The sequence below is a fragment of the Caretta caretta genome, chromosome 9 (assembly GCF_965140235.1).
Source record: "Caretta caretta isolate rCarCar2 chromosome 9, rCarCar1.hap1, whole genome shotgun sequence".
Taxonomy (NCBI): domain Eukaryota; kingdom Metazoa; phylum Chordata; order Testudines; family Cheloniidae; genus Caretta; species Caretta caretta.
This window is the reverse complement of record NC_134214.1, coordinates 21,450,504-21,463,883: the sequence shown is the minus strand read 5'-3', so window position 1 is coordinate 21,463,883 and position 13,380 is coordinate 21,450,504. Positions and strand designations below refer to the sequence as shown.

The following is a 13,380-nucleotide window of genomic DNA, read 5'->3' as shown; positions in this document are numbered from 1 at the left end:
TTATTTATATGGCCTAAAATCCAATCAGTTCAATTTGAAATACTTGATGATGTTGTAGTTACAAAGTCAATATTTCAGAACAGCTGGAAAGGGAGGGTGGAAGTTAAATAAAGGATATCAGTATCCGGAGCAATCACTTTAAGTCTCTATCATTAATATAGGTCAACTGATGTGAAATAATTAAATTATCTTCAACTGTGTTCTCTGCTATATTTCTTCATAGTGTTTTTATAGATCACCATTCTACTGCTCTTCGATATTAACACTTTTTAATGTTTCAGATTTTTTTTAGTAAAAGCATGAATTAATATTTAATGGCGCCCAAGTGTCAGGGAGTCATTCTGATTACATTTCTAGCTAAGATAATATTTCAGAAAATACACAGAACTATGAGCAATAATTATATAGTCATTATTTGACAGCTAACAATGGAAAATATTTTTTCTCCCATAATATGATCTATTGTGCATCCCTGTTAGCTTTCTATAATTCTATAATTTCAGCTGCTACTTTTTTCTGAGATGTAGATTTGCTAATGAGTTATTTTTCTTCACTAGGTCAATTGTTTCACTGACCAATGAAGCTAAATAATGACTACTTTTTTTTAAAGCAAGAGCTCTAACACTGTGGTTGGCATGCTAATCAGAAATGCCAAGGTCACTCTTTTGTGTTTCTCAGATAATGCATCATTTACAAGAAGGATTACTAGAATAACACAGAAAATTGCATATTTCCTTTCTGCAGTTTTACTCAGAATGGGTTTTAGTTAAGGAAATGAAAAATGTCTAGCATGCTGTAGCAATTGGTAAGTGGCTTTGTCCTTTTTTGTGCACACAGCTGCAAATTATATTTGACAAAAGAGGAAATAATGCACAAAAAGTGATGCTTTTGCAGACAGCACACAGGTTTTTTTTAAAGACCGTTCCAGAGTGGCAGACAAATAAGGTTACTTAGGTATTGTATTGTAAACATTAGTTGCTTGATTAGTAAAAGATTACATACAGTGTGGCTGCTGGCTCACATTAGACTTGCTGCCTTGGAGAAGTGCACTTTTGCAACCTGCATATTGATGTAATAGTACTGATGCCAGTTACAATGTTGCAGTGCCTGACCTATTTATCCTGTCTCAGGTGCTCATCTTGCACAGTATCCACATGCTGCCCTCCCAGATAGGCTCAGGGCTGATGCTGTAGCACCAATTCCTAGCACAGCTCCATGGAGCAGATGCATAATATCTGTGGTATATAATATTGATTTGCAACCTGTTTACATTTGTTGCCTATGCCCAGTGATTTTATCACTGGGAGCTTTAGTCTGAGTAAGGAGTGTAGAATTTGGCCCTTAAAGTAGTTTTGAAATTCCCAGGGGTGGATATGACAGCATTTTTATGGCAGTTGATTCTGGCTGTTGGATACCATGTTCTAGTCCTTCCAAATTGTAGGCTAGCCGTTCTCTCCAGTGTCTATGATTTGCTTGCTTATGGTTTCCTGATTCAGTGCCAGTCCTGCCCCGACATTTGTTAGAGTAGCTGAGAGACTGTTCTAGGTTGTGTCATTGGCCTGAGAACCTTAATAAAGGCACAAAGTAAATGGATTGTACTGATGAATCTGGTGCTCTATTTTTGTTTTTTTGTCAGATTCTTTGATGGAGCTTCAGGGAACATATCTGGCAACCTACAATGAGCCTCAAAATTGAGCCATATTTTGTGTATGTATCCATTTGTATGGGCAATTAACACATTTGTGAGTACTTGTGCTAAATTGCATGTCATTCTTTGAAAATGTGATTTGTGTCCATATGATCCTGGCTTTATTTCCCCCCGCCTTAGTTTTAATTATATACTTTCCCCCTAATTTAACTTGTATTTTTAATAATAGCACTCATGCTTTGCCTTCTTGGTATGAGTTTCTAGCTTTACATGAGCATTTCCCTGAGGGAAAAGTCTGTGCAGTGAGGTGCATAGAATTCACTGGATCACTGGTGGGAAGGGTGACAGTCAGGGCAAGGGGAAACAGTTCAGTGTACTCTTCATATAAAAATAAAGATCACCCAGACCTTTAAAAACCCAAAGAGAAGTCACACAGATAATAAATACGATTCATTTTAATGTCAGATATTTACCTGAGGACATGAAGTTGCTCAAGTGTACATGTGCACACATACGGATGCACCTCCTGTGAAATCTATGTGGAGTGTCTGCTTTCCTTTTGCCAATATTCTAACTTTGTCAAATAACTTAATGGAAGCAATATATTTCCCTGTTACAGGCCCTGTTAGGTAGCAAATGTTTTCAGTTTTTCCTTTTAAGCAACAGAACGTTTTTTTTCCTCAGTCCCATTAATGGTATTTCACAATCTGCAAAAAAAAACATGAATGTATTCAGAGCATGGTGGTGACACCAATTTTATGAATATCATATTGCACTGCTAGCCTGACATCTAGACAATGTAATTATACTCAACATCTTTTTTGAGGGGAAAAGTTTGGCGGCATCTCTTGATATAAAATATGGGAAATAAAAGTTGAACTGACCTTGAGAATACTCTGAATTCCAGAACTAGTGTTCAAGTTAGTTTAAGCTATAAAATTAAATCTAAAATCTAAGAAGTTTTTTTTTTTGCTTCTTAACAGTAGTTTTTCAGTAACCCTTACAGGAAAATAATGTTTCCATATGTTATATGTGTTTCAGATGATGAAATGCAGGTAAAGGTAAATTTCAATTTATTTCACCTTGAAATCAAACAAACATTGGTTTATGATGCCCAACTATTTTAAAAAGCTCTGTAAACAACTTTTGTACACTTAGAGCCTGTTCCTGCATTTCCATTCAATCAAGCATAATGCCTGTTAATGTCTATAGTTCCTCTGAGTGTTGCCTCTGTAGGACTATGCATGATAGCTAGCACTGTGCGGAGCATTAAGAGTTTGCAGGATATGATTCTCATATAAAAATATTATAATGTGGGATTTTCAGAAGTGCTCCTTGTTGGCTTAACTCTACAATGGTTCACTTGAGAGAAGAGTTAGTTGATGCTCAGTGCTTTTGGAAATCCCACCGTAAATGTTTAAAAAATAATTCTTTCACTTACCTGCTAAAACTGAGTCTTGTTTCCTCTGAATAACTTGTCATCACTGACACTCAACATAGAGCCAGGTGTGAAAACATTTGTATACTTGCTGCTGTGTTTAAAGTATTTGTGATTTATTTTGTCCATATGCATAATGCTTAAAATAAATGCAACCATTTAATTGAAATGCATTAAATGTAGATGAATAACTAGGCTTTTTAAAATGTTTATGTTTCATACAGAGAGATCTGATCCAATATGTGAACAATAAATAGCTATTGAACCAAACTTACTGTTGGCACAAGTGGACATTGACTTCAGAGATGACACCAGTGGTGAATTTGGCCCATTCGCTTCTGATGAGTTGAGCATTGAGATTTATTTCCTTGAGAGGTAACTACTGACGTAATCTAAGTTGTATTTAGCTTGTAAATATAAACGATGTGCAGGGAAAAAAGCATATGTATTGTTACACTATTTCTGGTTGTTTTAATGTGAAGTCGCTCCATTATGGCCAGACATTTTTTAAAAGTAACTTTTTTTTCTGAACTTTTCAACTTTCTTTGGAACGATAGTTTAGTAAAGAGAAAAATAGATTTTTTCAATCTAATTGATTAATATTGTTAACCTTGATGAAGATGTGAATGATGGAAACTGTTGATCCATCATGTCTATACTCATCCAACTGTCATTCATGAGCCAGAACTTTCATATGGAACAGAAAGCAGCATATGGGCCAAATCCAGTCTTCGTTACTCATGTGAGTGGCACCACTATGACATAAATGGTTCTAGCTGTGACTCTGATTCAGACAACTTGTGCTTAAGGTGATCTCAGTTCAAGAAATCATATTTTAAGCATGTGCTTAACTTTAATGGGATATTAGCACGTGCTTAAAGTTAAGCATGTAACTAAGTGCTTTCCTCACTGAGAGACCTGTGTCAGTTAGGAAAGCAGGATTTGGCCCTCCATTATGAAAAATTGAACTTATTATTTTCCCACTCGGCTGTTATAAGCCCAAACACTAATGCTTTTCAAAATAGTTAGCATTTACAATCCTGACTGCTGACAAAGTGTAATTGGTATGGCCCATTCAGTAATTAATCATCTAGCTAAAATCAAGGCAAGCAAAAGATCCCCTTGAATGGTCACAAAATAACTGGGACCTCAGTCAAAGGCTCAAAGATTTTGAGAAATTATTCTAAATGTAAACTGAGTTCAGATCCCACTGGGGAGCTGTAACCTGCCTAAGAGGCTTAATTAGACTAACTGCCTGGAAAAACAGCATAAGGCGTACGGGTGAGTTCCTATTGAAAATTGTTTTATGGGCCCTTTGATAGCTCCAACAGCATATGCATGAACTTTTAAGGATCTTAAACTAAGCCTCTTGTTTAGCGCATTATTTCCTTAAGGAGAATTTTAATCACAGGAAGGGTTACATTTAAGAGCTTCATATTCTGACTTTATTTTGTTTTGATAACATACAAGTGGTATGGGAATTTGTCTGAAAAACTACCCTGATAATTTGTTGAATAATTTTGTCAGAGAAGTCTAATAGCTTTTTGTAGAGTTGGTTTGCTTGGAAATTTTTTTTTTAATGTAGGAATATTTAGTAAATATTTGCTAAGGGGAATTTTATGGAGTATGAAGATGATGTAAGCTATTTGTTAAAAGAAATCAATAATTTGCTAATTTTTTCTCTACTAATATTTTTTTGTGAAAATGTTTTGGGAAAAAAACCTCTTCCACTTTTGCTGATCAAACCAACAAAATTGTGTTAGTGCTTTTATGTGACTTGCTACAATTAAACCTTAAGACTAATACTGAGTATATTTGTCCTCAGTAAATTTCACCAAGGGAAAAGGCATGTGTTCTTGTCTTAGGCACCTCAGCTGCCCTCTCTCCAGATTTCCCAACACACGGCCTCATCCCATTCAACGACCTTTCATAATCTCTCTGTCCTCTATTCAAAAGCAGCACTATGCCATCATTACTCCCTTTCTCATCCTGTCATATAGACAATGAAAGAAGATTCCCCCAACTCGGGAGAATGTTTCTCTCTGCCCATCTATCTCATGAAGCTGGCAGCTTCTTCAGCATAACCACTCAAAGATCCATGCCCATCTCCCTGGCCACTGACCACTTTTTAAAACGTCAAGTCAAAATTCACTGCATTTATTTCACCTGAAAATCTTTATTTGGTTTGCGTTTGTGAAAGGTTAATGAGTTTAGCAGAAGCTGACATCTCTGCTCAACTGCTATCATACGTCCAATTGTCTCTTATTGTGGTCAGTGGACAACATTTCATACTGTGCTTACACAGCCATTATGAGCTTTCCTTCCACATGCAGAACTGGCAGGCCCAATTCCATGTCCCTACCCTTTGTTTATGAGCTGGGTTGTGTCATGAAAGAAGAAAGTAACATCAGCCCACGGACACTGATCTTGTATCAATCCATCCTGTTCTACACAGGGTCTTACACTACACTCATCACCATAGTGTCTTCTGGTAGCACATTACCAATGGACTATCCTCTGTCACATGTGGTTCATCCTTTCTCATATCCTCTGCCCAAGAGGAGAACTCTGTGTGCAGTGTAGTGTTTTGTTTTGCTTGGGGGTTGGCTTGGTACACACTGCTATGTGTTTGTTACAGGAGACAAAGTCAAAGATGTGCAGCTTGCATTTATGGGAGAAGGTGGTGAGGTTTGTGATGGTCTTTAGTTCATGTGTGAGTTTGTTCCAGTCTAGGACTGGCCCCAGAGATCTGGACCACCATTCCTTGGCTGATGTGCATCTTCTGTAGCATCCAAACCTCCAAGAAAATCAACAAGTGTTGGCTCATTGCAGTCTGGCACTAAATGTCATTCTTAGCCCTGGTCTACACTAGGACTTTAGGTCGAATTTAGCAGCGTTAAATCGATGTAAACCTGCACCGGTCCACACAATGAAGCCCTTTATTTCGACTTAAAGGGCTCTTAAAATCGATTTCCTTACTCCACCCCGACAAGTGGATTAGCGCTTAAATTGACGTTGCCGGCTCGAATTTGGGGTACTGTGGACACAATTCGATGGTATTGGCCTCCAGGAGCTATCCCAGAGTGCTCCATTATGACCGCTCTGGACAGCACTCTCAACTCAGATGCACTGGCCAGGTAGACAGGAAAAGAACCGCGAACTTTTGAATCTCATTTCCTGTTTGGCCAGCGTGGCAAGCTGCAGGTGACCATGCAGAGCTCATCAGCACAGGTGACCATGATGGAGTCCCAGAATCGCAAAAGAGCTCCAGCATGGACCGAACGGGAGGTACGGGATCTGATCGCTGTTTGGGGAGAGGAATCCGTGCTATCAGAACTCCATTCCAGTTTTCGAAATGCCAAAACCTTTGTCAAAATCTCCCAGGGCATGAAGGACAGAGGCCATAACAGGGACCCGAAGCAGTGCCGCGTGAAACTGAAGGAGCTGAGGCAAGCCTACCAGAAAACCAGAGAGGCGAACAGCCGCTCTGGGTCAGAGCCCCAAACATGCCGCTTCTATGATGAGCTGCATGCCATTTTAGGGGGTTCAGCCACCACTACCCCAGCCGTGTTGTTTGACTCCTTCAATGGAGATGGAGGCAACACGGAAGCAGGTTTTGGGGACGAAGAAAAAGATGATGATGATGTGGTTGTAGATAGCTCACAGCAAGCAAGCGGAGAAACCGGTTTTTCTGACAGCCAGGAACTGTTTCTCACCCTCGACCTGGAGCCAGTACCCCCCGAACCCACCCAAGGCTGCCTCCTGGACCCGGCAGGCGGAGAAGGGACCTCTGGTGAGTGTACCTTTTAAAATACTATACATGGTTTAAAAGCAAGCATGTGAAAGGATTACTTTGCCCTGGCATTTGTGGTTCTCCTAGATGTAGTTCTAAAGCCTTTGCAAAAGGTTTCTGGGGAGGGCAGCCTTATTGTGTCCTTCATGGTAGGACACTTTACCACTCCAGGCCAGTAACATGTACTCGGGAATCATTGTAGAACAAAGCATTGCAGTGTATGTTTGCTGGCATTCAAACAACATCCGTTCTTTATCTCTCTGTGTTATCCTCAGGAGAGTGAGATATAATTCATGGTCACCTGGTTGAAATAGAGTGCTTTTCTTCAGGGGACACTCAGAGGAGCCCATTCCTGCTGGGCTGTTTGCCTGTGGCTAAACAGAAATGTTCCCCGCTGTTAGCCACAGGGAGGGGGGAAGGTTGAGGGGGTAGTCATGCGGTGGGAGGAGGCAAAATGCGACCTTGTAACGAAAGCACATGTGCTATGTATGTAATGTTAACATCAAGGTTTACCCTGAAAGAGTGTAGCCACTGTTTTATAAAATGTGTCTTTTTAAATACCGCTATCCCTTTTTTTTTCTCCACCAGCTGCATGTGTTTCAATGATCACAGGATCTTCTCCTTCCCAGAGGCTAGTGAAGCTTAGAAAGAAAAAAAAACGCACTCGCGATGAAATGTTCTCCGAGCTCATGCTGTCCTCCCACACTGACAGAGCACAGACGAATGCGTGGAGGCAAATAATGTCAGAGTGCAGGAAAGCACAAAATGACCGGGAGGAGAGGTGGCGGGCTGAAGAGAGTAGGTGGCGGGCTGAAGACAGGGCTGAAGCTCAAATGTGGCGGCAGCGTGATGAGGGGAGGCAGGATTCAATGCTGAGGCTGCTGCAGGACCAAACCAGTATGCTCCAGTGTATGGTTGAGCTGCAGCAAAGGCAGCTGGAGCACAGACTGCCACTGCAGCCCCTCTGTAACCAACCGCCCTCCTCCCCAAGTTCCATAGCCTCCACACCCAGACGCCCAAGAACGCGGTGGGGGGGCCCTCCGGCCAACCAGCCACTCCACCACAGAGGATTGCCCAAAAAAAGAAGGCTGTCATTCAATAAATTTTAAAGTTGTAAACTTTTAAAGTGCTGTGCTTAAAGTGCTGTGTGGCATTTTCCTTCCCTCCTCCACCACCCCTCCTGGGCTACCTTGGTAGTCATCCCCCTATTTGTGTGATGAATGAATAAAGAATGCATGAATGTGAAGCAACAATGACTTTATTGCCTCTGCAAGCGGTGATTGAAGGGAGGAGGGGCGGGTGGTTAGCTTACAGGGAAGTAGAGTGAACCAAGGGGCGAGGGGTTTCATCAAGGAGAAACAAACAGAACTTTCACACCGTAGCCTGGCCAGTCATGAAACTGGTTTTCAAAGCTTCTCTGATACGTACCGTGCCCTCCTGTGCTCTTCTAACCGCCCTGGTGTCTGGCTGCGCGTAACCAGCAGCCAGGCGATTTGCCTCAACCTCCCACCCTGCCATAAACGTCTCCCCCTTACTCTCACAGATATTGTGGAGCTCACAGCAAGCAGTAATAACAGTGGGAATATTGGTTTCGCTGAGGTCTAAGCGAGTCAGTAAACTGCGCCAGCGCGCCTTTAAACGTCCAAATGAACATTCTAGCACCATTCTGCACTTGCTCAGCCTGTAGTTGAACAGCTCCTGACTACTGTCCAGGCTGCCTGTGTACGGCTTCATGAGCCATGGCATTAAGGGGTAGGCTGGGTCCCCAAGGATACATATAGGCATTTCAACATCCCCAACAGTTATTTTCTGGTCTGGGAATAAAGTCCCTTCCTGCAGCTTTTGAAACAGACCAGAGTTCCTGAAGATGCGAGCATCATGCACCTTTCCCGGCCATCCCACATTGATGTTGGTGAAACGTCCCTTGTGATCCACCAGAGCTTGCAGCACTATCGAAAAGTACCCCTTGCGGTTTATGTACTCGGCGGCTTGGTGCTCCGGTGCCAAGATAGGGATATGGGTTCCGTTTATGGCCCCACCACAGTTAGGGAATCCCATTGCAGCAAAGCCATCCACTATGACCTGCACATTTCCTGGGGTCACTACCCTTGATATCAGCAGATCTTTGATTGCGTGGGCTACTTGCATCACAGCAGCCCCCACAGTATATTTGCCCACTCCAAATTGATTCCCAACTGACCGGTAGCTGTCTGGCGTTGCAAGCTTCCACAGGGCTATCGCCACTCGCTTCTCAACTGTGAGGGCTGCTCTCATCTTGGTATTCATGCGCCTCAGGGCAGGGGAAAGCAAGTCACAAAGTTCCATGAAAGTGCCCTTACGCATGCGAAAGTTTCGCAGCCACTGGGAATCGTCCCAGACCTGCAACACTATGCGGTCCCACCAGTCTGTGCTTGTTTCCCGAGCCCAGAATCGGCGTTCCACAGCATGAACCTGCTCCATTAGCACCATGATGCATGCATTGGCAGGGCCCATGCTTTCAGAGAAATCTGTGTCCATGTCCTGATCACTCACGTGACCGCGCTGACGTCGCCTCCTCGCCTGGTATCGCTTTGCCAGGCTCCGGTGCTGCATATACTGCTGGATAATGCGTGTGGTGTTTAATGTGCTCCTAATTGCCAAAGTGAGCTGAGCGGCCTCCATGCTTGCCTTGGTATGGCGTCCGCACAGAAAAAAGGCGCGGAACGATTGTCTGCCGTTGCTCTGACGGAGGGAGGGGCGACTGACGACACGGCTTACAGGGTTGGCTTCAGGGAGCTAAAATCAACAAAGGGGGTGTCTTTACATCAAGGAGTATTTCAGGCAGGACTTCACGGAGGGTTCCAATAAGAAATGGTGCACCTAAGTTATCGTTCTTATTGGAACAAGGAGGTTAGCCTGGCCTCTGATTGATACATGGCTAGATTTACCTCGCTGCACCTTCTCTGTGAGTGACTGCAGTGTGACCTAGAGGAATGAGTCCCCTAGACAGGGGAGGAGGCAAATGAGTACAAAACAAATCTGGTCTATTTCTTGTTTTGACCCACTCCATCTATCTTTTACGTCTTTGGCTGGCAGCAGACGGTGCAGAAGGACTGCATGCCATCCACATCTCATGGCTGCTCGGCAGAAGATGGTACAGTACGACTGCTAGACATCCTCATCTCTTGCCTGCCTGGCAGAAGATGGTACAATACGACTACTAGCAATCCTCATCTCTTGCCTGCCTGGCAGAAGATGGTACAGTACGACTGCTAGCAGTCCGTATCGCCTGCCCGCTCACCATAAGACGGTTCAATAGGACTGACTGCAGGACTAAAGAGAATGACCTGGTCAAGTCACTCCAAATTTAGTCCCTGCGCCCATGTCTGCCCAGGCACTCCCAGCCGACGTGGCCAGGAGCACCTCGGACATGACGATGACGGCTACCAGTCGTACTGTATCGTCTGCTGCCACAAGGCAATGGGTTGCTGCTACTGTGTAGCAATGCCGTACCGCGTCTGCCAGCACCCAGGACACATAGGGTGACGGTTACCTGAGCGGGCTCCATGCTTGCCGTGGTATGGCGTCTGCACAGGTAACTCAGGAAAAAAGGCGCGAAATGATTGTCTGCCCTTGCTTTCACGGAGGGAGGGAGGGAACGGGGGCCTGACGATGTGTACCCAGAACCACCCGCGACAATGTTTTAGCCCCATCAGGCATTGGGATCTCAACCCAGAATTCCAATGGGCAGCGGAGACTGTGGGAACTGTGGGATAGCTACCCACAGTGCAACGCTCCGGAAGTCGACTCTAGCCTCGGTACTGTGGAAGCGCTCCGCCGAGTTAATGCACTTAATGCACTTAGAGCATTTTCTGTGGGGACACACACACTTGAATATATAAAACCGATTTCTAAAAAACCGACTTCTATAAATTCGACCTTATTCCGTAGTGTAGACATACCCTTATTAGCAGCATTGTTCACAGGCCAAAAGCCATTGGCAGGCATTTTGGAGAACATTGCAATGCCACTGCCTCTCTGGCACCTTTTATAAGCACTAATTTATTTTAATTAAACATAAAAGGAAAATATATAACTGGTGGATTGGCCCTTATGTTTTAAAGAACTCTGAAACATAACAATGTTCGTACGTAAATAAGAATCTTCTAATAAGCCTCCACCAAGTGTCTGTCTATCTTTCTGTGCCATACTATTTCTGAACAATAAAATTGCCATTTGGGACCCTGAGCTAATAAGTTTCATGTAAAGCAATACCATTTCTGACAGCTGTGAGCCAAGCTGCACCTTGTCTACATGAAGTAAATAAATCTATTCCCTCTCTATTCTGGATATGACTATCCATCGAAGCATGTCCACTGAGGTATGTGAAGCATGACTGAATGCTACAGTGCAACTAGTGCCCTCAAAGGCAACACAGAATCAACACAGGGTGTTAGATTCTTTTTTTTTCACAGGGTAATTTAAAGGATCCTTTCTAGTTAAGATAAAGTGGTACCTTGGTATTGGTTGTTATACAGCATCCTCAGAATATACAGTATATATTTTTCCTACATTCAGGAAAGTTTGTAACTGGGAAAGATTCTCAAGTCCAGCCAATCTATGCTTGGCTGGGTTGAAGGGGCAATAGAGGCTTAAAATCCTCTTTGTGCTTCCTTGATTCTGAAAGCTTGTTTGGCTCTGCTTGTAAATTAGAACAATAGCAGGGCTGTCATAACTTACACAGCATTAATGGCTCTCTAGGGAACATTTCACTGGCCTAGGATTGCCATAGTTCAGGTGCTGTGGTCACTTGCCTGAGACACCCAACGATGCAAGGGAAATCCTCAGATGCCCTGTTATGGCAACTCTTCCATGGCACAAAGGTGGCAGACCAGGCTGAGAATATGGCCAAAATAGTGGATTATTTTCTTATTGGAAGAAAAATGAATTGAACTGATACAGATGTGATGAGTCAGATGATTCAGCTGAACAGCAACATTGGTTAAGTAAGGTCAGAATCTAAATATCTAGTAGGTTCCTATAAAATCACCTATCACTGTGGTATGAGTGCTTTTTCAAGACCTGCTAACTTGCAGTCAGAGTCCTCTCAGCTGCCAACCCAAGTGGTGCATATCACGCAGTCAACCTGGACTTGGAGTTAATAGATCTGGAACTGCACCTGTGTTTTAACACAACTGAAAGGGACTCCTATCCTTGGGAGAATGCAGTGAGACAGTGTGGCCATTATTATCTAAACTCCACACTTGTGTGTTGGGTTATTGAGCAATTACTTGGATTTTAAGGAAATAATGGACAAATGTATATAAAGTAAATGACAAATCTTTATTAAGGGAAGCAATATTCTATTCATAAGGATACAAATGCATGTTTTTGTATAGTGTATGAATTTTTTCATGATTCTCACAGAAATATGGAATAACATGGAAAATATGGAATAATATGGAATATGGAATAACAAGGAAAACATAAGGAATCACGAAGTGGCACAACTATGGAATAATCTGTTGTAACACTTAGTTTTGTCATACCCTCATGAGTTAATAGCTGGGTTATATTTTGAAGTAGAAGAGTTTTGGGGCATGTGTGTGTGTATTTATATATATATATATATATATATAGAGAGAGAGAGAGAGAGAGAGTGTGAGACCAAGACATACTTAAGCATCGGCAAACACATTCAAGATAGTTTGAAGATCTTTCTCAGAGTGGGCAAAGATTGCGTTGTCATCAGCATACTGAAGTTCCACATTAGATGTTGTGGAGATCTTACTCTTGGTTTTCAGCCTGCTAAGCCTGAACAGCTTTTCGTCCATCTTGTAAATGATTTCAATGCCAGCTGCAAACTTCCCAGCAACTAGGTAAAGAATGACGATGATAAAAACCGCAAACATGGTTGGAGCAATGATACAGCCCTGTTTTACTCCTGTTTGTACTATGAAAGGTTCTCTCTGGGAGCCAGTGCTGCTCAGAACAGTTGCTTTCATGTTATCATGAAGCAATTTTAGGACATTGGATGTCCTGATAAATACATCAAACTTAGAGAATACAGTCCAGAGGGCATGGCAATTCACTGAATCAAAGGCTTTAGTTAAATCAATAAAAGCCATATACAGTGGTTGGTTTTGCTCCCGACACTTTTCTTGCAGTTGCTGTGCTGTGAAGATCATATCCACAGTTCCACGATATGGTCAGAAACCACTCTGTGACTCCGGTAAATTTTCTTCTGACAGGGGCAGAAGGCGAGTTGCAAGGATCCATGCCAGAACTTTGCCTGCAATGGTTAGGGAGGGTGAAAATCAGGGCATCCCTCATTTCACTGGGTATCTCTTCCTTTATCCAGATTTTAAGGATAAGCAGGTAAAGCTGTGGAATTAGCTCTGGTCCACCATCTTTAAAGATTTCAGTTGGGATCCCATCTAGACCTGCTGCCTTGTTGTTCTTCATCTGCTTGGTGGCATTGTGTACCTCCTACAAATTAGGAGGGTCTCAGAGCTCATCCCT

The 13,380-nt window shown here is 42.7% G+C and overlaps 1 protein-coding gene across 1 annotated transcript; it reads left to right on the top strand.

The window, feature by feature from the left end:
- Positions 1-5,894: 5,894 nt before the first annotated feature.
- LOC125643039 (uncharacterized) lies at positions 5,895-7,988 on the top strand. Its single transcript, XM_048865100.2, has 2 exons — positions 5,895-6,879; positions 7,468-7,988. Exons 1-2 carry the CDS (start codon positions 6,297-6,299, stop codon positions 7,986-7,988), a joined length of 1,104 nt encoding a protein of 367 aa, XP_048721057.2. The 5' UTR covers positions 5,895-6,296.
- The last annotated feature ends 5,392 nt before the right edge of the window (positions 7,989-13,380 follow it).

Bases quoted from the DNA above. Each gene is read 5' to 3' on its own strand.
- LOC125643039 (XM_048865100.2), top strand. From the start codon at position 6,297: ATGCAGAGCTCATCAGCACAGGTGACCATGATGGAGTCCCAGAATCGC. The intron at 6,880-7,467 runs GTGAGTGTACCT...TTTCTCCACCAG, and splicing joins AGGCGGAGAAGGGACCTCTG to CTGCATGTGTTTCAATGATC.